Source organism: Asterias amurensis, chromosome 5 (genome assembly GCF_032118995.1).
Source record: "Asterias amurensis chromosome 5, ASM3211899v1".
In the NCBI taxonomy this organism is placed as follows: domain Eukaryota; kingdom Metazoa; phylum Echinodermata; class Asteroidea; order Forcipulatida; family Asteriidae; genus Asterias; species Asterias amurensis.
Window position 1 is genome coordinate 8,102,599 of NC_092652.1, and position 25,088 is coordinate 8,127,686.

Below are 25,088 nucleotides of genomic sequence, written 5' to 3' on the forward strand. Positions count from 1 at the left end.
ATATTACTAGGGTTGGATTTGAACCAATGACCTTTGTAATTCGAGAGCAGTGTCTTACCAAGTTGGGTCCTGGCTTGTTTTAACTAGCATTTGTTCAAAATATAAATGGTATTTTGTGAAGCTTCAATTGCTAAGAATATTCAGAATCTAATTGTCTTTATCTCAATAGATATTTTATACCCTTCAATTCAGCCTAGTACTATGATTGTCAAAATGTAGCATTTAAGTATGAACCAGGCTTACATAATTTAGTTCTAAGCGGTAAATTGCACTGGCAATGTGTAGTTACACACGTGACATAGTTCCAGTCTTTACAAGTACTCATCTAGTTTAGCTGCTTCATATACTAAAGGATGAACTATAACCAAAGCTACAAACTATTGATGTTGTTCTGTTTTCCTCTGGAAGCTCAAAGGGATAGGGTTAAACAGGGAATGACCGCTGTAAAGCCTCAAGACAAGTGTCCCTTTCAGAAGTTGACACTTGACCTTCAAAGAGTTGGAGTCCTAGTTCTGTCATCTTCTACATCTGTCAGTTCTAGTTTAAACCAAATGGCTTCCTATTTTGTCGGCAGTTACCAGGGGCCACACTCGGGCAGCTGTCATGCCTTATCCATCATAAGAAAAGAAAATTCTTTACAAACAGGGCCCATAGAAATGCTTAAATGGGAAATTTTGCTTTAAAACTTTCTGCTAAGAAAATATGAACCTAGAACATGATTACAACAGTTAGGGGAGATGCGGGAGAGTTGAGCCATATGGAGAGTTGAGCCATACGAAGAGTTGATCCACCCCTCAAAACACCACTATAGAGTGGTTGAGTCCATAACTGTATGCCCTCTGTTGGTAGTGTCTAACCAAACATTCGTTTTGGCTACAGCACAGAATGTGAGAGATACGTGCTTTAAAACTTTGTGCTAAAAAATTATGAACCTAGGATACCAATTACAATAGTTAGCCTTACGGTGTGGTGTACATAAGGCATGGTATTTTGGCTGGTAAGCATCAATACTTTTTGCTGAACTACTTTTTGTACTTAAGCAGCTCTATGAAATTGGGCCCAGAAACCAGAGCTTAGCAAGCAAAAACAAACTTTTGGGGTGCAATTTGTGCCTTTTTGTATCTGAATTCCAGCTTAATTTGGCTGATAATTCCTCAATAAATTGGATCCTGTTGCCAAGCAGGCTGATTTCACGAAAGTGGTATACAGGGAAAAATGTTTTGTAAATGCACTTTCTAAGTGGTAAATGGTGGGGCACTAATTATAGCAGCTGTGGGATACTCAACATTTTGACAAATAACCCTCTACCATTGTCTACAAGATAGTTCTATGCTTTTAACATATTTTTTTTTTTGCAATTTAAAGGAATATAAACACCAGCCCAGTTTTTACTTCCCATGAATGCGAAGTGAACTTTTACAACACAGGGCTGTTTTTGCAGCGAATGTTTCGCAGGAATTGAGCACATTTCAACTGTTGCAAATTATTTGCTGCTAATTTGTGACTTTAAAATTTGTATCGCATTCGCATTTGTAGGAAATTATGAGCAGGGCTTTACTTAACAGAACACGTTGCCTTGGATTGGTCGAGTTGGTCTTTTTAAAGGGTTTCTAATCGTTTTTAATAAATGGGTAGAAAGACGTTGTAAAAGTAGAATACAATGATCCACACAAACATGTCTTGAAATTGCACTGTTTTCCTTTTACCTCGTCTACTAACACGGTCGGCATAAATGGTCAACCATGTTAGTTCGCAAAGTAAAAGGAAAACCACGAAAGTTCAAGTCTAATTCGTGTGGATCATTGTATTCTACTTTTAAAACATTTTTCCAACCGTATGCATTTTATAGCAATTGGTTATAAATGCTTTTTAAAGAATACGTCCGATCCAAGGCAAGGTGTTCCTTAAATTCAGCCACGCCTCATTTATAACAATGTTGGCTTTGTTTTAGGTCCGAGTGGAGATGTCCAAGAATGAGACCCTGCCGGGCTCCAAGATGAAAATGATGGTCAGCGCTAAACCAGGATCCTGCATCTGTGTGGCGTCTGTTGACCAAAGTGTCCAGTTACTGAGACCTGGTTATCAAGTCACTTCAGAAAAAGTATGTGGATTTGTTCCTGATACAAGCTGATACTTAAAACATTTAACCCTTTGGTTTTAACTTGCAGGGTTGTGATTTCTCAAGTTTTTAAACTAGAAATAAGTTTTTTTTTTAAACCCCACCCGGAAAAAATAATAATGATGAAAATAAAATAATAAAAACTATAGATATGTCATAAGTTATATCAAGTTCATAAGAAAATGAAGATCAAACCACATGGAACACCCCACATTGCAGAGTAGGTCTTTTAAAGCCAAAGATAAATTCATGTAACCAAGCTTCGTCTCTGCAAGCTTTCGCGCTCGCAAGCTTTCACGCTTTGCGCTCATAATTTAGTTTTTGTTTAAACAGACTATCGCTGGGAGGAGGAAATCATGATAACTAATCGTCGCCCAAACTAGTTTTAATCAAACAATGTATAATTTAGAGTTCAACAAAGAAAAATTTACTAGAGTGGGACTCGAACCTGTTACTTCCAGATTTAATGTGCCACGACTGCAACAACTGAGCTATCTATCCCTAACCTAATGTCGGCAGTATATGTGTCTTATCTTTGTTCGGGTTGCCTTACTAATTTTAAGATGTACCAGCTGCCCTATTTTGAAAATCAGTTACTGTCGAGGAACAGTTCTGTGTTCTCTAGATATTTAAAGATGAAGAATTTGTTTCTTTTTTTTTATGATTTCAGATCTTTGCAGAGTTGGAAAATTATGACATAACCAACACGGTATCAGCAGAGACAGCTTGGTGGGGTGGATCCTTCCGCCGACGGAAACGCTCTCAGCTCTGGATGCGCTCCAGAGATGCCAACTTTGCTTTTAGGGTCAGTTCAGAAAAAATCAAAATGTTATCAATCCAAATTTGACTTCCATTTCTGCAGAAATAAAAAAAATTCACTGAACTGTATAGGAAGTTTTTCTATTCACCATTAATAATGAACCCTTCTTAAATAGTGCGTATCACATCCATAAGGACTGGTTGACAGAAAAGCAACAATTTGTACAAAGTAAACAGATATGTTTTCAGCCGGGTTTTGAATTGTTCTGATGTTTCTGCCTGTTTAGCAACCTCTGGAAGACTGTTCCATAACTGGAACCAGAAGCGTACCACTTGGTTTTGCTGGGGGAGTCAGAAGGAATTGATATGTAGATAAAAGATTTCTATACACACATCAAAATGAACAAAACGCTTGTTTTTTCTCAGATTGTTTGCCATTGATAGAACAAGTTTGATTGAAATATATACTCCTTTAATGTATCCAATTTAATGTCTGATCATTTTAAGAACTTCACAACTTCAAAAGGTCTGTGTTTTCCAGCAAATCTTGTTATTCTTAAATCCCACTCAGGGAGGTGGATTACCATCAGCAGGAAAAAACAAAAACATGTTATCGAAAAAGAAAAACAAAATTGGAACAAATAAAACAGCTGTTAAAAAGAAGGAAGGAAAGGATCTACACGAAGTGTTGACAGCTTTCTCACTCTCATTTTACCCTCTGAAAAATCAGGTCTATTAAATAATCCCAAGGAAATCATCCGTACCTAACTGCCAATCAGGAGAGCAGATGTTCACTGCAAACGACCCAAGATCCACTTGATTGTTTTTAGTGACTAAACGTTCCATTTAAGATGCCTCGCTAACCAATTTAAAAGTGTCATTGTTTTTCCCTTTCTTGTCAACTGTATTCGAAGAGTCGAAGACAGCCTAATTAGCTGTTTTTCAGTTGTCTACAGGGCAGCCTGTCAAACTCAATCAAGCTTTGCCGTTAAACCGTGTAACTGTTTTCGTTGTTCTTATTGCTATAAACAGGAGGCTGGCTTGAAAGTGATGACTGATGTTGTGCAGCTTAACTTCCACGATAGTGACTCAGCAATTCTGGGTAAGGTTTTTTTTTCTTTTTTTTCGTGGGGCAAAAACACAGCTGGTGGATTTGTCAGGATTTTATCAGCTGATTATAAAAGACAGGAAAGTCCATGTGGGGAGCAAATCTTGTTATAGGAAGATTTTTTTATGTATTTTTTTTCTCTAAAATTGTTTTTCCTAATTCATTTAGGTTTATTTTTCAGTAAACAGTTGACAAGACTAAAATTTAAAGTCACCTGGAAATATAATTTTTTTTTCTTCAAGCAGTAGAGTATATGTTTCTGAACAATAAAATAATATGTTGAGTAATTGTTTTTAACGATTTATATGTTTAAAAAAATAAATAAAGTTTTGTGGGGGATGACTCCGCCTACCCCTTTTGTGACGTCAATCGAGGAAGACTTTGCCTCGATCTAACAGCGAACACACGTACTTGCAAGTACATTCAAGTCCTAGTTGTGAGTTTTACGTTTCGAAAAAGTTTTTTTCTTGCATTTTCCCGACAATGTCGACCAGGTGGATGCAGCAAAACAACTAAAGGTCGGGTCAGTTTGCAAAGTGGTCTTGTCCGACGTCTATTCCAGCGCTTTGCAGCAAACACTTCGAGCCGTCGTACTTAGAGAATCCGGAATACACTACACATTTTGACATGAAGAGAAAAGTTCTTTTCTAAAACATGACGTCATTTTTACAATTTTTCCAGCTAGTGTGGAAGTCGAAGAAGGTACCTGAAAGACGTAACGAACCTAAAGGAGCATTTGCCTAACGTGAAAAAAATCAGGGACTTTTTCAACTTTGAGGGCATGTTTTTAGCTTGCGCCAAGCGTCACTATCTTGAATAAACCAGAGTTTGTGCATCTTTGATGTTACGGGGGAGATTCCCATTATTACAGAGTTATTTTTCTCTAGTAAACAGCAATGAAAAAAGACCACTGTGTTGTTGTGGTTGTTGTTGTTTTTGTTTATTTTTTTTCCATGGCAGGTTTGGTATTTCCATAAATTTAATCTTTAGTATATTATTAAAATTTTGGATCTTCAAACTATTTTTGTCCTTCTTTCTTACACTGGTCTCATTAGGGACTGTCCCTCGCTCTCCCCTATTGACCCTATGTCCTGTTCAGCTCTTCCTGTTTAGCCAGTATACTGGGAGGTAACCCAGGAACCATCTGGGGGGGGGGACAAGGATGGGTGGGTACACGGAAACCACAGATTATCTCATTGTCAATGCAGGGGGATTTCCCTCCAGCGGCTGTTTTTCAGTCTTGTGTGAAAAACAACACGTGCTGTGTCATCTTGAAGGTTGAGATTGTAGAAATTAGTGCCAATTGGTGTTTGGCTTGAAATCTATTATAGACGACTCTGGACACTATTGAAAATTGTTAAAGACCAGTCCTCTCACTTGGTGTGTCTCAACATACATGTATGCATAAAATAACAAACGTGTGAAAATTTGAGCTCAATTGGTCGTCAAAGTTGCGAGATAATAATGAAAGAAAAAACACCCTGGTCACACAAAGTTGTGTGCATGCTTTCAGATGCTTGATTTTGAGACCTCAAAATCTAATTCTGAGGTCTGGAAATCAAATTCATGGAAAATTTCCTTCTTTCTCGAAAACTACGTTACTTCAGAGGGCGCTGTTTCTCACAATGTTTTATAATATCAATCTCTCCCCATTAGGACTCGTTACCAAGTAAGGTTTTATACTAATAATTATTTTGAGTAATTACCAATAGTGTCCACTGGCTTTAAGTGGCCTATAAGGTCACCCGTAAACAGCAACTATTGAAGGACAGTTTTCTCTATTTTAAAACTCTAAACTGAAAATGAAAATAAATTGGCACAGAATAATCATATCAGCACAGTTTTCATGAAGGCAATGCATTTTTTTGGAAAAACACATATTTTTGGCAAATCAGTGTTTTTGCGCTATTTGAATGTTGTTCGTGAAAACAACATTTTCCCAATTTTCCCAGGTGCTAAATCGTTGTATTTTTCTTATTCCACTAATAAGCAAAAGGACCATTTAATCAAACTCCCACTTTTGCGTTTTCACGAACAGACATTTTTCATGAATAGATGGCAAACAATGTCCGAAACAATGATTTCAAAAAAAGTTTTTAACTTCAAATGCAGTTTTTTTCTGAACATGAACAATTTGCTGCAGGGGCAAAATTGCCTATGTGAAAACATTGACGATACCTTGTATGTGTCCAAAAGCCATACTTGAATGTATTATGTTTACAAAAAAATATCTATTTTAAATTGAATTTTATAAAATTTCATGACTAAAAAACACACGTTTTGACAGCTCCTGTCCAAGAATAGCTGTCTATCAAGGATTATTATTATTATTATTATTATTTTTTTTTTTTTTTTCAACCACAGAACAATACAAAATACAATCTAAAAATAATAAGGTGCTAACGATCTAGAAAAACATCTACACTAAAAGCATTTCTAAAAACCTTCATTGAGACAAAGGTATTAACCTGTTTCTTGTTGTTACCCTTTGTTATGCAGATGATCATGACTCTTGGGTTGAACTGAGTGCAAAGAGGGCCAGCTTACTGGATCAAGATTCCAGTCATGATCGCAACGCTAAGCGTAAACGAGCATTCTTCCCGGAAACCTGGATGTGGCAATGCTTCAATCTCAGGTAAAAAATTAACAAACATTTAGGCCAAGTAAAACAAAACAGGAGGAAGGCTTTGATATTTATCTATTTGTTTACTTTTTTAAATGGCTTCCCACACAATTTTCAAAGACAACCAGTTTTTCTATAGTTGGTAAGGCATTGCTTTAGATTTGCAAAGGTTGTGGGTTCGAATCCACCCGAGTAATATGACTGTTTTTTTTTACAGAACTCGGGAAAGTACTGAGTATACAACTAACACACATCAATGTAAAAGTAAAAACCAAAATTAATATTCTTTACCCTGGTGCAAATTTAACATCTATTAAATTCTTAACTTGAGTTAATTTCAAAATTTTTCCCGGCAGTTCATCAAGATCAGAAGAGCAGATTAATATGAGAGTTCCAGACACCATCACAACATGGATGACCGATGTGATTGCCATGTCCTCAACTCACGGTCTGGGAGTGGCCAAGACGGTCCCTCTGACCACCTTCAAGAACTTCTTCGTTGAGTTCACGCTGCCGTACTCCGTCATCAGAGGAGAGCAACTGAGGATTCCGGTGACTGTCTACAACTACCTCGACAACTGTGTTCAGGTTTGTAGATGGAAAAAAACACTGTTTTAACTCTTTTGAACAAGATTTTTGAGGTTTTTTGAAGTTCTGAAAAAAAAGTCTTTCTCACCAAACAAACTGTATCATGCTGATTTGTGTTGCTTTCTACTGTGTTCAGGTTTGTTGATGGAAATAAAATGTACATGTATATTTTTATATCTTTTTTGAATTAGCTATTTGGGGTTTTCCGAAATTCTGTAAAAAAAAATGTCTTTCTTGACAAAGAAAATGTATTTTGCTGATTTGCGTTGCATTCTGCTGTGTTCAGATTTGTTAATGGAAATTTTATTTTCAATTTATAAACGTTCAATTAATTTATTGTTTTTTTTGTCCTTATCTGTCCATTTCAGGTTGATCTGAATGTCCATCTTCAGGAAGATGTCCGTTTTCTGATGCACACCGAACGCCACCAATCATTCAAGCTCTGTCTGCAGGCGCAGGATACACAAACAGTCTACCTCACTCTAGTGTTCAACGAGCTCGGCAGAAAGAAAATCCATGGTAACCTGTACACTTGATTTCTGTATCAGTGCTTAAAGCCATTGTACACTTTCGGTACAGAAAAGAAAGACAAAAATTCACATACTTACAAATAACTTACAGGGTTTACAGAAGGTAATGGTGAAAGACTTCTCTTGAAATATTATTCCATGAAATGCTTTACTTTTTGAGAAAAAGTTAAAACAATATCAGTTCTCGATAGCGAGAATTCTGGATTTATTTTAAACACATGTCATGACACGGCGAAACGTGCAGAAACAATGAGTGGTTTTTCCCGTTATTTTCTCCAGACTCCGATGAAGGATTGAGCCTAAATGTTCACAGGTTTGTTATTTTATATATAAGTTGTGATACACGAAGTGTGGGACTTGGACAATACTGTTTACTGAAAGTGTATAATGGCTTTAAAAAGAGTTTGGGAAATGGTTAAACACTCGACCACAACTCGTTTTTTGTGACTAGCAAGCCGTACCAGTTAGCTTGTCATTTCAGTAGGCCACAAGCTTTTTCAGTAGTTCATTATATAAAATGCTTCTCTGCACCAAACTGTAACAGTCAAAGCACTGGGTGAGAATTTTGACTGATTCTGAGGTGTTGTATAAACCAGGTTTTGGCCAACAGTTTACTGTTTTTATCTAGGGAGAATGGTGTTGTGAACTTTTGAAAGAAAGTTAGTAGGCCTACGCATCAAACAAAATTTGACATGGAAGTAGATATTGAAGATATGGGAGAGGGGTTGTATAGTTAAAACAACTGTTTGCTTAGTATGGAAACCACCCCAATTCATTAGAGATAGTCATTACATGGAGGTACCGCAAACCTTTGTATATCATGTTGGTATATATACAAGTGCTATATAAGACTAATTATTATAAATATTTGGGGTAAAACCATGTAAAGTCTAATTGAGTTGGGGGGTTCTGAAAAGAACCGTTGGTTTTTTAAAGGCAGTGGACACTATTGGTAATTACTCAAAATAATTATTAGCTTAAAAACTTACAGCAAGTGAGATACAGCAAGTGAGAAGACTGGTCTTTGACAATTACCAATAGTGTCCAGGGGTCGATTTCACAAAGAGTTAGGACTCGTCTTATCTCGAGTTAGAGTAACTCGTCCTATTTTAGGATTAATCTTAAGGTCTGCATGCTACAGTGCAGGGTTGCGACTCTTCCTAAGTCCTAAGATTATAGTCTTAAGTTAGGAAGAGTTTTGTGAAATCGACGGCAGTGTCTTTAACTCTTAGAGATAATCATTAAAGGGTGTTTCTGCAAGCCTTACTATACTGTATTTCCTCCATACAAAGTAAACACTGTTTATTATCCACTCTTTTTCTTGCCCATGAAGCTAGTGCAGAGGCCTTGATTTCTCCGGACTGTTGTGTTGGACCAGTGGCTAACGATGGCGTAGTTGGAACAGATAAAATCACCAAAATCATACTTGTTGAGGTGAGGAAATAAAACTGAAATAATGATTTGCGACAGTTATGAAAAGATATATCAAAAAATGAAACCTGCTTAGCTCTTTTGTAATTTGATTTTGGCAATTCTCAACCAAATTTTCTCTTCTGAGGAGAAAAAAAAAACTTTATCTAAACTCCATTTGGCTCAAACAAATTCTCTTCTCGAGAAGAAATACAAAAAACTTAATTTAAAGGGAAGGTACACGCTTGGTAATTGTCAAAGACCAATGTCCTCACTTGGTGTACCCCATTATAAAAGAAATCGTTTGTTCACCCTGCCGTCACTCAACAGCCCTTTACTGGAAAGTGGGTTGTGCGACAAGCGAATCATTTTTGTAGAGCCCGTCAAATACCCTTATATATTGTCAAATACTATTGTTATTGTGTTTACCCACTCGCCGTGGAAATCAATTTTCCTCATTTAAAAAAATATGAACAATAGGCCCTAAATTCTAAATGCTAAATGCTATCTTATCTAATTTAATCAAATCTAGTTTAAAAAAAAAAAAAAAAAAAAAAAACTGGCATTTTGAATGAATTAGTCAAGCGTTCACTCAATTAACAAATATTTCCCCTTTGTAAATGTTATAATGTTGTTTTGCAGCCTGAAGGTATACCCAGAGGATACGCCTACAGTGTCTTCTTCTGTCCAAATGGTAAGACAGTCTGCTTTGTCCCTTTTCAACTAAACAACCTGTTGATGGTGTTAAAGGGAAGGTTCACTATTGGTAATTGTCAAAGACCAGTGTTCTCACTTGGTGTATCACAACATATGCATAAAATAACAAACCTGTGAAAATTTGAGCTCAATTGGTCATCGGAGTTGGGGAAAAATGATGGAAAAAAAAAACCACCCTCTCTGGACGAACTTGTGTGCTTTCAGAAAGGAATAAAAGACTTCTAGCTAGAAGTCTTTTAATATTTTAGTGAGAAATTACCTCAGTTTTTCAAAAACTACATTACTCTAGAGGGAGTCGTTTCCCACAATGTTTTATATTATCAACAGCTCTCCAATGCTAGTTACCAAGTCAGTTTTAAGTTAATATTTGTTTTGAGTAATTACCAAACGTGTACCTTCCCTTTAAAGGAACATAACAGCATTGGTTTTAGCTAACAAAACAGTTGCTGGCAGTGTAAACACTCTATGTAATTCACCATATACATAAACTGACAAATCTGTAGAAGTTTGAGATTGATCGGCTATCTGGGTCTTGAGAGAATAGTCTAAAACCGATAACAAGTTTTGCATTGCATTGACTCCAAAATAAAAATGAATAAAACATTCACTGAGCGGTCAACTCAAACGCGAAGTTAGATTATTTATTTCTCATCAAATATAACATTTCAGACAGAAATATTTCAAGGGATGTTTTCAACTATCTTCATTGTTAGACAGTGTAAGTTTTATGTAAATCTGTAATCTTCACGATTTGTGTTTCTTACCAATTCTGTTGCGCTCCTTTAACTTATGGACAAAATTAAACATCTTACAGATAAATTACTTGAGTGAATCGTGTTGAAGGCAGGAGTAATTTGGAGAAGCTCTGTGCTATAGTTTTTTTTAAGTTAAATATGTTTTTAGGACACTTAATTTATTTGGGCTGTTGACCCAAATCAACTTTAACCAGGGGCAAATTGCCACCAACTCCTGGGGCTGATAAAGGGTTACACCCCTTACATTTGTGACGATGTAAGCATGCTGATAAATGCAGAGTTCACTGCTTTACCCACTTTTCACAAAGAAATTATGGTTAAAGGCAGTGGACACTGTTGGTAATTGTCAAAGACTAGCCTTCAGAGTTGGTGTATCTCAACATAAGCATAAAATAACAAACCTGTGAAAATTTGAGGTCAATCGGTCATCGAACTTGCGAGATAATAATGAAAGAAAAAACACCCTTGCCACACAAAGTTCTGTGCGTTTAGATGGTTGATTTCGTGACCTCAAGTTCTAAACTTGAGGTCTCTAAATCAAAATCGTGGAAAAATACTTCTTTCTCGAAAACTATGTATGGCACTTCAGAGGGAGCCGTTTCTCACAATGTTTTATACCATCAACCTCTCCCCATTACTTGTCACCAAGAAAGGTTTTATGCCAATAATTATTTTTAGTAATTACCAATAGTGTCCACTGCCTTTAAGGGCACAAGTTTTATGAAGAGGTATTGAACAAAAATTCTGCTGCTGACAACACCAGAGCTTGCTCAGTAAACTAGTTCTGTAAACCACTGAAACAAACACATTCACATTTCATCCACAGAGCGAACTCACATCTCCACACCCAACCGTTACAGCTATCAGTTTGTGGAGCGGGAGGAGGGCATGGAGTTCTTCACCTTCATGTGCAAGGCAAAGAACGATGCCCACATTGCCTTGGCTGCGACTCAAGACTCTCACCAGCTTTATGAGATCGTCCTTGGGGGTTGGGATAACACAAGGTCGTGGATCGCTCGCACCAAGATGGGTCAGTGAGATATTGAATTTTTGTAGTTGCTTGATATGCCCCACAAAAAACTTGTAGTATCAACTGAGCCTTCAAGTTGACTAAGACATTTAAATTCATTTTTTTTAGGTGACGCATTAGTGACTGACTTAACTACTGGTATTGTCAGCTGGGATGAGTTTAGAGCTTTCTGGATAAGTTGGACAGGAGGCAATATACAGGTATGGTATTTTTGCATCATTTCTTATTTTATTTTATTTTTTATTGACACATATTTCACTCATTTTTACAAAGTGGCGCAACCAGAAACAATCTTTGGTGGGGGGCTAGGAAATGGATGCTTCCTTTAAGGGATGGGGAATGGGGGAGGGAGGGGTTTAACTTTGGCATGATTGGGGTGGGAGGCTCATAATCAAAATAAAATAAAACAGTACTACATCAGCAGATTCTTAAGTTTGCCACCCCTCTTCCCCTTTTGATGCTCAGAAATGCTAGTTAGTAACAATATCCCTTCCCTTTTGTTAAATATTGTTCCCCATGAAAATTCAAAATTATTGTTTTTAAATCCGCAGATCGTTTGATTCCACACGCCTCATTTTGGTTTCCCTGGTTATTTCACTGAAGTGTTGTTTCCCACACTGTTTTTCAAATTTTAATACAATCATTGTTTGAAAGTTTCCAGTAAACACACACCTGACCTTTCAATCGTACATTGGTTCACAACATTTCATTTTAACAAATCTTTCTTTTATGTTAGGTTGGTCACGGTGAGGTACCGAGCAACGAGTCAGTCATCATGAGTTGGCATGACGACAACCCGATGCCTATCCAATATATCGGCTTCACCACGGGGCTAGGATCACTCGGAGAGTTCAGAATCTGGAAAAAGAAAGGTAGGTCTTGATCAGGCTTTTGACCTCAAGCTGAGGGTGCCCTACTTAAATGACATCATGTGCTTATAAGATCCATTCCTTAAAATACCTTTGTTTCAATGGTATAATTTGTTGTTTGTTTGTTTTTGTTGATGATATTGTAATAGGGAGCAATGAGATGTACATCGACGCCTTCAGACTGACACTGCCCCTCAATCACGTACCAGGATCAGAAAGAGCAAATGCTGTTGTAATTGGTGAGAAAATTTGATTCATTTTTTTTTTACAGTGACATGATTATCTCTGTTGTTACATATGTAATGTGATAAAGCTAAATGAGTCGTTTGTTGGGAAAAGTCACTGAAAAGGTGAAATTTTTATAATTTTTTTTGTTTTTTGGGTCAACTTTAATGCCACAACTTCCTTCCCGATAACATCAAAATGGGGTTTAAATAGCATTGTAAGAAAATATGCCTATGGATGTTCAAAAAAACAACTCGACTTTTAGCCCCTTTTTCTCAGTTTTATTCTCTTGGTGTTTCTACTTTCACAACTTTTTCACCAAAGGTATTAACACTGGGTTTTAACAGCATTAAAGCATAGATTTAATTATGCTCTTTTCAAATGTATTAAAAAATTACCTCAGTAGACAATTGACTCATTTTGCTTGATCGCATTACATTTTTGCCTTGTCAGTTGAGAAATGTTGATCTCATAATAACGCCAGTGCTTCTTCAAGACTTGTTTGATCCATATTTCAAAAGGTGGTCGCATTTTTTAGATTTGCCGAAAATCGGGAGTGAAAATGCCACACAGAAAGTATAATCCCTAATGTAATACGGGTATCCCATCTTAGAAGCGTAACAACAAATTTTATGGCATAAACATTGATATACTTTTACCTCACCACATTTCTTCTAAGTGAAATGTTTTTCAAAATGCTTATCATAAAATAACATATATTTTGGTATTTCAATGTACCTAAGAAATATCTGTGAAAGTTGTCCTGTTTTTACTCAATCCGCCACATTTTTCAACAAACGACTCGTTAATCTTTATCGTATTATAATTATTTTCCCTTTCAGGCGATGTGATGGGACCAACCTTAAACAACCTTCACAATCTGATTCGACTGCCGTTTGGCTGCGGAGAGCAGAACATGATTCACTTTGCTCCCATCGTGTACGTGATGCACTACCTTCAGCACACCAACCAGTTGGATAAAGAGACTGAGATCGAAGCCAATACATTCCTTGTGCAAGGTATGCATATTCACTTTGTAACCCATTTTGTTTATTGATGGTATTCATATTTACGAAATATCACTCACTTTGTCGCTCAAAGGCATTTTTTTTTATGACAGAAAACAAAATCATGAAAGGCAAGTCCCAAACCATTTTGTTTATACATACATCCTTAAAACCTAAATCGTAAACCTAAAATTTTCCCTCTTTGTGAAAGGATGCTGCTTTCAAATTTAAGAGCACCTAGAATGAAATGTTCACAATTTTTGTATCTTTTTCTTTTTTCTCAGGATATCAGCGTCAGTTAACCTACAGACGGCACTCTGGCTCTTACAGCGCCTTCGGTGAGAGCGACACCTCAGGCAGCATGTGGTTGACTGCCTTCGTCTTAAAATCCTTCGCCCAGTCGCACCGCTTCATCTACATCGATCCTAAGGAGCTTCAGATGAGCAAGCAATGGATCATCTCCCACCAACAGGAAGACGGTTCGTTCCCTCCGGTGGGACGAGTGCTCAACAAAGATATTCAGGTAGGGGATTAGGGACTAGATTAAAGGCAGTGGACACAATTGATAATCACTCAAAATAATTATCAGCACAAAACCTTACTTTGTAACGAGTAATGGGGAGAGGCTGATAGTATAAAACATTGTGAGAAACGGCTCTCTCTGAAGTAACAGAGTTTTCAGAAAGAAGTTATTTTCAAAAAATTTGATTTTGAGACCTCAGAATTAGAATTTGAGGTCAAGCATCTGAACGCACACAACTTCGTGTGACAAGGGTGTTTTTTCTTTCATTATTATCTCGCAACCTCGAGGACCAATTGAGCTCAAATTTTCACAGGTTTTTTATTTTATGCGTATGTTGAGATACAGCAAGTGAGAAGACTGGTCTTTGATAATTACCAATAGTGTCCAGTGTCTTTAACAGGATGAGAAGTTTCAGACTTTTATCTGAATTCAAACATTTTATCTCTTTCATATCTATAATAAACCTTGAAATGTACTTTCTTTTTTGTTCACTTTGAGCTGCTGACTGTGGCATACTGGAGGCCTGGTATAATCTACCAAGCCGCTGGTAGCAGTGACGTAGTGAAAGAGTTAACCTGGTTAAGGAATTCCCTTTAGTTTTGTTTATTTTCTGATGGTTATTAGAGTACCCAGCAAAGATGGCCCAGTCACAAGCTAGATGATGTGTGACTTCAATCGCCATTAAAGTACTTATCACAGATATTCAGTTCAACACTGAATATCTATTTCATGTTTTAGTTAGCAGAATGGTAATTTCTTTTATTTAAAAAAAGAAATATCTAAACACAACATCATTTGTTTTCTTATAGGGAGGTATCCAGGGCAATTCCCGTATTCCCCTTACTGCCTACGTCTTGGTAGCTCTCAGAGAGGCAGGTGTCGAGACAGATGAAGAGAAGAAGGCAGTCAGCACGGCTCAGAAGTTCCTTGAAGACAACGTCGGGGCCATCGTAGATCCCTACACAGCGGCGCTGACGGCGTATGCATTGACTCTTCAGAACAGTCAGTATGCCTCTATTGCCGTCAAGGTGCTGTCGTCCAAAGCTATCAGAAGAGGTGAGACTATATATTGCTAATGCATTCAGGATTGGTTGATTAAGGGTCAACAAGTTTAATAGTGGAAAGTATAGAAAGAAAACTGTGTTTCAAGTTTCTGACAAAATGTTCAGAAAAATGAAATTGTCCATTCTTTTCCCCCCTCCCTCTCCACCAAACAAAACACAAAATGTCCTTTGTCTGTGCCACCACAAAAATATTCTTCCCTCTTCATGTGTTCCCTCTTCAAAGCTCCTTCCTCATGTGTTTATACCACCTTCATTTTAGTTTCATTAACTTTTTTTTTTTTTTTTTACAACATACCTGTTTTAGTTAATATGTTTGTTTGTTGTTTTGTTTTTGCTGTTATTTCTCTCATTTTGTATTTGTTAGCATTTCAAAACAAGCCATTCTGTCTTCTGTAACAAATTTATTGTTAAAACAGATAGTAAGGGCAAGGCTGCGATTTTTTAGGACAAGACCACTTTGGATTTGATTCAAAGAACTTTGTCACAAATTTAAGATCTACAAAGTATTTCATGATATGCCAAGAATATTTCAAACACCAACACTCTCTTGGTTTCTGATGATTACAGACAGCCTGACCTACTGGCGGCTGAGCGGTGAAGCCCTGGAATCCCTGCCGTTCTTCTCTCACGTTGGAGACCTGGAGCAGACCGTCACATCGGCCGAGGTCGAGATGACCGCCTACGCTCTCTTGACTTATACTGCCCTTGGGGATATCGCTTACTCTCTGCCAATCGTCAAGTGGCTGACCCAACAGAGAAATGCACATGGTGGTTTCTCCTCAACACAGGTAAGTTTTAAAGGCACTGGACACTATTGGTAATTACTCAAATTAATTGTTACTAAAAATACAGCATGCCAGGTTTTTAACATAAGTATACATATAATATACTTCTTTCTTTTTATACATATCTAGATATATTTTGTAAGTGATTCTAGAACTTCCCCCTCCCCCAGAATGGACTTATCGTAAGAGTGGGAAAAGCTATTTGAATATCTATTAAAGGTAGTTGACACTATTGGTAATTACTAAAAATTATTATGGCATTAAACCTTACTTGGTAACGAGTAATGGGAAGCTGTTGATTGTGAGAAACGGCTCCCTCTGATGTGACGTAGTTTTCGAGTAAGAAGTAATTTTCCACGAATTTGATTTCGAGACCTCAGAGTTAACACTTTGCTTCTTGAAATCAAGCATCTGAAAGCACACAACTTCGTGTTACAAGGGTGATTTTTCTTTCATTTTTATCCCGCAACTTCGATGACCAATTGAGCTCAAACTTTAACATGTTTGTTATTTTATGCATATGTTAAGGTACATCAAGTGAGAAGACTGGTCTTTGACAATTACCAATAGTGTACAGTGTCTTGAAAGGCAGTGGACACTCTTGGTAACTGCTCAAAATAATTGTCAGCATAAACACTTTTATTAATTAACGAAGAGCTGTTGACAGTAGAAAACATTGTGAGAATTGGCTCCCTCGAAAGTAATGCACTTTTTGAGGTGCTGTTACAAAAATGGCGGTCTCCATAATTCGCCACTATCTTTGTTACTGGTCAGTCAAAATTTGAAATTAAAGAAATGTAAAAACCAGGGTTTTTAATGACTCATAACAGTTACCGAGGTTTTCAACTGTTTTGTCGTTGTTTTTCTCCCTCGTAGGATACGTGCGTTGCTCTTCAGGCCCTTGCAGAGTACGCAACTCTGGCCTACGTTGGACGGGTCAATCTCAATATCTCACTTGGCTACACAGACTCTGGTCTTCTGGTAGAGGACTACTACCATCTGAATAATGATAACAGCAAGGTCTTACAAACAAACAAGGTCAGTTGATCATGGTTTAGAACCAGGAGAGTTTTTTTTCAATTTTGATGAAGGCAATCAAAGAGTTCTTGGCTAATTGAACAAAATAATCTGCAGCTTGCCACTTCAACAACTATAAAGATTATTTGTGATATTTTCAAGTACGCTCTTCATCCAACAAAAAAAATCATATGAGCTTGTTTTTGTTTAAATAATATAACAACAATATATAGTCTTATATATCTCCCTGAACAGACACAAACATTTTAAGACAGGTTTTGGAAGTTTCTGAATTATGAGACTGATTTTTAGTTTGATCAACTGCCTTTTTTCATTGTGCGCAAGATAGTAGTTTGTTTTAGAAAGCCATGATTGATTAATGTGCTAAAACGGTGTAAGTCACACAACTTTATTTACAGTTTTTCCCAACAAAAGTATGTGGGAGATACAGCGTTGTATAGAATCACAATCTTTGCATTTTACAGGCCACAACAGGCCTACAGAGTGTATCTTCCAAACCACTCAATGGTTGACGTTGAGATTTTCAATGAGCACCCTCATTTTACTTGGAAATTGCTTTAACTAAATAAAATACAAAAAAACATTTAGCGTTTTACCAAAAACTGGCTCACATTGTTATAGGCAAACTGAGTGATCCAGACAGTGATCTTGAAGTATGGCTTAAGTAATACCGTTTGTATTTATCTTGACTGTAGATTCCAGTATTGACAAAGACTTTGTTTCTTGGTGCATCAGGAGAAGGATGTGGTTTACTACAGGTAAGAGTGTTCAATAAAGATAATCTATAAATCACATCATTGATTCTCTACCAGTACAAATGAGCATTTGTGAGGCTACTCTATAAAAAAAACTGCTCTTCTTTGTTTTAACAAAATGACAATCGATCTTTGCAGTTTTTGAGGGTTTTTAAAAATTCTGTATAAAAAGAGTAAATAAGTGTGTGGTTTTCTATATCAATGGCCAAACAGATAATAATTATTACAATAAAAACAAAGGATGAAAAACCATGTTTTACCTTTAAATTATTGCATCACGTACATGTAGGTTACAGTGCCTTACACACCCTTATTAAAAATTGCAATAACTTTACAATACGCATTTTTTCAATTGCATTTCTACAAAATTAAAAATGTTTGTTTTACAAACGTTTAACGAAATTAGATTGTACAGTAGAAAAGTGAAACTAACCTAATTCAAAACTGGAGCACAACTTTTCTTGAAATAAACAGATCAACATGGAATACAACATCCCAGATCCCACAGGGAAACCAGCTTTTAAACTCAACGTGAACATGATCGAGTCTGTACCCAACCAGACACGCCGTCGCAAACGCTACGTCGACAGCACAACGACAGAGAATCTAGTGCCGTCTAGCGATGATTATATGGTCACTTTAGAGGTCTGTGCGAGGTGAGTGAGACATACAACTTTTTTTTATTTTTTATTTCAAGTTAAATAAAAATTAAATAAGAATGAGAAACTAAAATTGAAGCTTATTTGTTTAAAAAAATCATCATAATAATAATAGTGGCCAATATCTGTCAAAAAAGCAGGGAAAAAAATGGGCTAACATCGTCTAACAAAGAGATCACTTGAAAAATACTAATAAGTTTCAACTGAGTTTTGGAGCTGGTTTTAGTGACTTGTAGGAGATAGGTAGTGGTTTCCGTCCATTCAGATTTTAATTTGGTATTTTATTAGTACTTTCAATAGTACTATTATCTCAAAGTGTGCATCATAGCTTCCCCTCCCAAGTAATGTACCGCTTCTGCTTGAACTTTTGTGCCACCTTTTTTTTTTTTTTATGCAATTCGCCTGACACACAAGGCCTGAAGGCCACTTCAAGGTTTGGGCTACAATTATATTTTCCAGAGGCCGTTGCCACCTACTCCTAGGGCTGAAACAGGGTTACCCCTTTCACAGTCCATACAAATGTAGGATTGGGTATCATCAATTCGAAGTCTGGCTGGTAGAGCAGAAAGCACTACCTCCCCAATTTTATGTAGCAAGTGTTACGACCGGGATCTGAACCCACACCCTGCTGATCAAACACCAGTGCTTGAATCCGGTGCTCTTAACCGCTCGACCATGACACTGCCACGCTAACTATGAATTTATTGTTGATATATAAATGTATCTTGTGTCAGAGTAGCTGTCGTGTCTTAGGTTTGTCTGTCCTTTTGTTTGTGTGTTTGTCTGTTTGTTTTGTTAGTTTGTTTGTGTGGCTGTTTTTTTACAAGCTTCTGCTCATTAAAACAGCCCCATGTCAAAACAGCCCCATTTATTTATTACATTTTTCCAGCTTACTGTTTTTTGTTGCTTTACTCCATACATGTAGTTAAATGTACTTCTAGATGTTTTTCATTGAAGTGAGGAAAATCTGAATTGAATTGAATTAAACAGTTTTTTAAATTTATTTTTATGATCAGATGGTTGTATGACGGCTCATCCAACATGGCCGTGATTGAGGTGTCTCTGATCACAGGATTCACAGCTGATATTGAGAGCTTGGATTTGGTAAGTCTTAACATTTTGCTTTGTTTTTGCATTTGAAGGGTTTGGGTACTTTTTGTGCCACACCAAACACTAACATTTACAGTATCACTTTAAACTAGGGTTTAAAGATTGTAGAAAGCTTCCCTTAACATGTTACTTGCCGTGGTGCTGTAATTTTTCTGAAATGAGTTAATCAATTTCACAAAAATAATCTTGTTCTCAATGAGTTTTGATCTACAAAGGAAACTAGGCCAACCAGTTCCTCTTTCATTTTGAATAAACATTTGAGAACAAACATTTATTTGTGCCATATACTCATTTTATGTGTATTATTTTCTTGATTGTTTTGTCTTGAATTTTTTTGTTGAGACAAATTAAAAATTTTTGCGTGTGTCTTGAAACCAAATTCCATTGTTATTTTCTAAGAGCTGTGTATTTATAATTTTGTGTGAAAAAGTGTGTCATTTTTTGCCACTGCTTTATTTTATATTGATTGTAATGTTTTCTATATTTTGGATTGAATTCAACAATTTGGTTTGCCTCATTGTACTACATTGTCATTTCTAAGAACTGTGTATTTTTAAAAATGTGTAAAAACATTTATTTGTTCCACTGCGCTTTACTTTATGTGTTTTGTTTTCTGGTTTTGTTTATTGAGAAAACATATCATGTTCAAATGCCTCTTGAAACCATATTGTTCCATTTATATGTCTAAGAACTGTGTATTTTAATAATAACATGTGAAAACATTTATTGATGCTATTGTGCTGTATTTATTGTGTATTGTTTTCATTTTTAACTCTTAGATTTCTTTGTTGTTTTTGGTATGTGCAACTGTTCACAGCGCTTTATTTTATTTGTATCGCTTTCTGTATTTTATTTACAAGTACATCCAAAGCTTTAAAAAGCATTCATAAAGACGTTTGTACAACTTGTCTCCCTAAAACAACCCTCTCTTTATTCTCCATGTTGTAGCTTCTTCGAGACAAGTACACCAAAGTCAAACGCTACGAGATCGAAGGTCGTAAGGTCATCCTGTACTTTGATGAGATACCCAGCCAGTGTATGACCTGCGTCAGTTTCGATGCATACCAAGACTTCTTGGTAGGGAAAACCCATGCTGTACCAGTCAAGGTGTATGACTACTATGAGCCTCGTGAGTAGACCTCGTGATTTCATTCTCTCATACATTCTCTCTGAAACTCCTTCAGTGCCAGCTTTTTTTGTTTAGAGTATTGTTTAGCAGTATTACTGCTTCAAATGTTTGCTTCTTTGATAACAAACAAATCCAACTGAATATTGGTATTTAGTTTGCAAATTTGTTTTTCAGTTGAATAGTTTTCTGCAGACTGGGAATGCATCTTGGAACAAATCTACAGTGAACTGTAGATTTAGTAGATGTAAAATCAACCTACCGTTACATTGTAGATTTGTAAACTAAAACCTCAAATTTTCTCAATAGCGTGACATTATAGAAATAATGTTATTATTATAACATGGTTTTTAGTGATGTGAGTTTTTACTTCTTCATAATGTGCGTTTTTCACTCATTGCATTTGGATCATCATTATATATTATCATTTTCCATGTGTCCATTTGTTGCATTTTGTAAGTTGTTGTGTTGTATTGTTGGAGGCGCCTAGCTTCAACACTCTGTCGGTGGATATGTGTGCCCTATACATTTTGCTGTAACTTTTATATTATTATTACTAATAAACAATTAATTAATTATTTGTTAACTGATTTTTTTTTTTTATGTGTATTTTCCTGTAATTTCCTGAATATAAAGCATTTTGAGACCTTATTTAAAATGCTTTATCAAGAATAAACTATATTTAGGCCTTTTATTGTTAACTGAGTATTCAGCTAAATAGCTTCATATTTATATATAACCAGAAGAAATTTTACATTCATAGCTAAATGTCAAAGTTCTCACCATTTATTTTTTTAATAATTTATTCTCACCATCAGATTTTGAAGCCTCCAAGTTCTACAATGTGAGTCGGGATAGTCCCCTAGCGAGGGAGCTGTGTGAGGATGACCACTGTAATCAAGTCCATGAGACCCAAGATAGTGACCACAGCGCTGGTAAGTTCAAATAAATAAGCAACATAAAAATAACCAATTTGATCATTTCCAGTGTTTGAGGTCCCGATGCCGTCCTCGAAGCCGTCCTCGAAGCCGACCTTGGGTGGCCTTTGAAACGTACTGAAGTGGACCTGAGGTTTCACAGACCGAAACTGGGCATTCTTCACGAGACACAGTTCACGTACACAACTGGTGATCCCATTATACTACAGATTGTACATAGACTGGCTGCTACTGATTGTCACCACAAAAATAAATACTTTAAAAAAAATTATGAAGTGACATAGAACATTTTAGGTACAAATCTTTGGAAACCAGTCTATTAATGCATGCACGCATTTAATTGTACATATGTTTCATCGATCATCAACTTTCGATCGATAAGTTAACTGCAAAATGTCTGCAAATATCCCAGATTATCTGGTTGGGGTTTGTTGTCCAAAATGAAAACATTGAGCCTCAGAGGTTTTAGACTTGACTATAACACTGATCACTTCCCTTGTTGGTAAGCCTCGTTTTCCTTGGGTGTGGGGGGGATGGGGAATGTAAATGCGGATACAAATGTAATGTTTCAGAAGGAATGAATGAGAGTTAACGTTTTCCTTGTTTCTCAATTTTTTCACCTCTCAGCCGATCAGCCCATCGAGAACTACAACCCGGAAAACTGTAACTCCATCTTCGGGGACTGTCAATCGTCGTTCGATCTGATCCAGTGCAAGTGTGAGCGTACCTGCGACACCTCCGGCCCCAAGGTGTGCGCCAGCAATAACATCACCTACCTCAGTTACTGTCACATGGAGGTCGCCTCGTGCCAGTTGAATGTAGACCTGGTGGCAAGACCGCTCACTGAATGTCCAGGTAAAAATAAATAATCCACAGAACTCAGGAAAACTCTTGAGTATACAGAACCAGTACTACTCAACAGAGATTTACACATGGTTCTACCACAAACCTCATCTATTTAAACTCCCACCATGCAAGGAATCCAAATTATTTTCTGTACTCCCCAATGCAAAAATTAACATCTATTGAATCTTTGCGTTACCTGCTGCTAAAACCTGGGTTTGGAACTGCTCTAGCAGTGAGGGTTCTACTCCCATCCAAGAATTTTGTCAGTGGATTTTTTTTTCTTCATAGAACTCAGGAAAGTACTAAATACACATCAGTGTTTAAGGTAAAAACCAAATTATATAAAACTAGCCCTATGAAGTACAGGGACACTTAGCTGTAAAAGTGTAGGGTTTAAGCATCCTGTCTTTCATGTTTGGTTGGATATAAGTGCATGCACATGTATGTGTTCCAGGGAAGAATTTTGTTATTTTTTTTAACGGTGTGATATTTGAGTTTGATGAATTTTATTTTTACTCTTTTATTTTGCTTCCTTATTCAGTTATAGAAAAGGCAACAAAGGCCCCTACACCAGCAAGTTCCGGCTCGCCTTGGCGTAACCATGGCAACACAGACAAAGGCACTAAATCCTACGCAGAAGCGTCGGACAATGATCAGAGCAACTACTCCTCGTACGGCGATCAAGAACCGAGTGCGATAGGAGACGATCCGACATCGTTCAATTACGACAGCCTGTACCATCTGCCGAAGAGATTCTTTCTAGACGGAGAGAAAGCAAAGGAGTGGGGGACTGAGGACACGGAAGTACCCGAGGTTGTACATAGACCATTTGCTTGGTGGGAGGAGGACCCCACTCCCTCTCTTGATAAGCCCCTCCCTGAGCCTCTCCCACAAGTGGGAGGCCTAGAGGTGACGAAAGGGGAGGAAGAGGTCCCAACTGCCATGGAGCATCCTCAAATCATGACGCAACAAGTCGATGAGGTGCTTGACGGTGAGGCAGACAGGTTGACAAAATCACTAAGCGAGGAAGGCACTGATACTGTACCATTAGAGAGAAACCTAGATGGTACAGGTCTTGGAGTGCAGGAAGAAACTCCTTCTCAGTACCCTCGACATGAAGATGAAATAGTTGAGATCGACGAAGATGTGGAGAAGGTTCAAAAGGATGTAGATGAGATAGGAGAGCTAAAGGAAGAATGGCTTGAAGATGGTGGATTCAGAGATGAAGAACCAACAGATGGAGACAACAGGGAAGCAGTGGAACCTCCTTCAGAAACTGGATACTTGACTCCCCAAGAATTACCCAAGTACTACTCCCTGGAGACAGAGGGTAGGTCCTTAAAAGTTTACAAATCAAACTTTTCTGAAATCTCACTGATGTCCATGTTGACGCCAACTGTGGTTGTGTGTTCCAGAAGGGATTGGGTTATGATTAGCTATACTCAAGAAAGATGGTTTCAAATGCAGAAATTAATTAATTTGAATGAGTACCTCCTTTGTTGTATCAGAGCAGAAAGGACTTTATAAGTCCTTCAGCTTTAAGCCAACTGGGTCTTTCTAGTTCTTATTAGTCCTTTCTGCTTTGAGCCGACTGGGTCTTAGGTTTTAAAAGTAATTTTTCCTCCGAGTCAACAGTCTTTTGGGGTCATAAAAGTCCTTTCTTCTCTGAGCCGACTGGGTATTGTTAGGTCGTATAAACTCCTTTCTGCTCTGAGCCGACTGGGTATTGTTACATAGGTCGTTTAAACTCCTTTCTGCTCTGAGCCGACTTGGTCGTTCCTCGTCTTATAAGTCCTTTCTGCTTTGAGCAAACCAATAGTTCCTCAATTACCCATGCAGATTGATAATTTGCTGTAAATTGTTGTTCACTTTATAGGTGCCAGGGGAAGAGTTTCTCCACAGGAAAATGTGAGTAAATGCAATTTAAGTTCACACTTTACCACCAGTTGGTTCAGCACTGGTTATATTGTTTACCTGTAATACTTGAAGTTATTTCATTTTAGATAGCCCTGTTCACAAGACAGAGTCGATTGCCAGGATGTAAACCCCCCTGAAACAATTTTTAATTTGAATGTGGGGTAGCACAAATTTTGGTTCACTCGTACATCCGGCTGGCAGGTGAAAAAAGGAAAGCCCCTGTTTGCATGTGTTCATCTTTGACTTACAGACAAATTCAGACTTTTTTTCAGAATATCATCCCTGTTTAGCCATCTTGGGCAGGATATTTGGTCTGTTTTGTATGTTTGATGTAGTTTTTACTGATTGTTATTTGCTGTAATTTTTGTACAGATTTTTGTTGTATTTTTTTTGCATTTGCTTATTTTTCTTACTGGAATTGTTTTTGTTATGCGCACTCGAACAGGCTGGTCCTGGAGAGAGCGCAATATTAGTTCAATAAATTATCAATAAATCATCATAATTAAATCCAAGACATTCTGCATTCTAGAGCAGATGTCTTAACCACTAGACTACTGGGCTCTCCCAGCGGTGAGAGAACAGGATTC

At 37.1% G+C, this 25,088-nt stretch overlaps 1 protein-coding gene across 1 annotated transcript in view; it reads left to right on the forward strand.

Annotated features, from left to right (window-relative positions):
* LOC139937024 (C3 and PZP-like alpha-2-macroglobulin domain-containing protein 8) overlaps nt 1-25,088 on the forward strand; it is a 60,911-nt gene that overhangs the window by 31,366 nt on the left and 4,457 nt on the right. Inside the window, exons 15-39 of the mRNA XM_071931968.1 lie at nt 1,952-2,101; nt 2,790-2,924; nt 3,911-3,980; nt 6,486-6,621; nt 6,966-7,197; nt 7,566-7,716; nt 9,061-9,161; nt 9,780-9,831; nt 11,436-11,639; nt 11,748-11,839; nt 12,376-12,511; nt 12,658-12,747; nt 13,576-13,752; nt 14,025-14,263; nt 15,073-15,319; nt 15,895-16,115; nt 16,989-17,150; nt 17,846-17,908; nt 18,380-18,561; nt 19,581-19,668; nt 20,623-20,803; nt 21,619-21,735; nt 22,366-22,593; nt 23,126-23,914; nt 24,461-24,492. Coding sequence (XP_071788069.1) covers nt 1,952-2,101; nt 2,790-2,924; nt 3,911-3,980; nt 6,486-6,621; nt 6,966-7,197; nt 7,566-7,716; nt 9,061-9,161; nt 9,780-9,831; nt 11,436-11,639; nt 11,748-11,839; nt 12,376-12,511; nt 12,658-12,747; nt 13,576-13,752; nt 14,025-14,263; nt 15,073-15,319; nt 15,895-16,115; nt 16,989-17,150; nt 17,846-17,908; nt 18,380-18,561; nt 19,581-19,668; nt 20,623-20,803; nt 21,619-21,735; nt 22,366-22,593; nt 23,126-23,914; nt 24,461-24,492 — 4,275 coding nt within the window. The remainder of the gene's footprint in view (nt 1-1,951; nt 2,102-2,789; nt 2,925-3,910; nt 3,981-6,485; nt 6,622-6,965; nt 7,198-7,565; nt 7,717-9,060; nt 9,162-9,779; nt 9,832-11,435; nt 11,640-11,747; nt 11,840-12,375; nt 12,512-12,657; nt 12,748-13,575; nt 13,753-14,024; nt 14,264-15,072; nt 15,320-15,894; nt 16,116-16,988; nt 17,151-17,845; nt 17,909-18,379; nt 18,562-19,580; nt 19,669-20,622; nt 20,804-21,618; nt 21,736-22,365; nt 22,594-23,125; nt 23,915-24,460; nt 24,493-25,088) is intronic.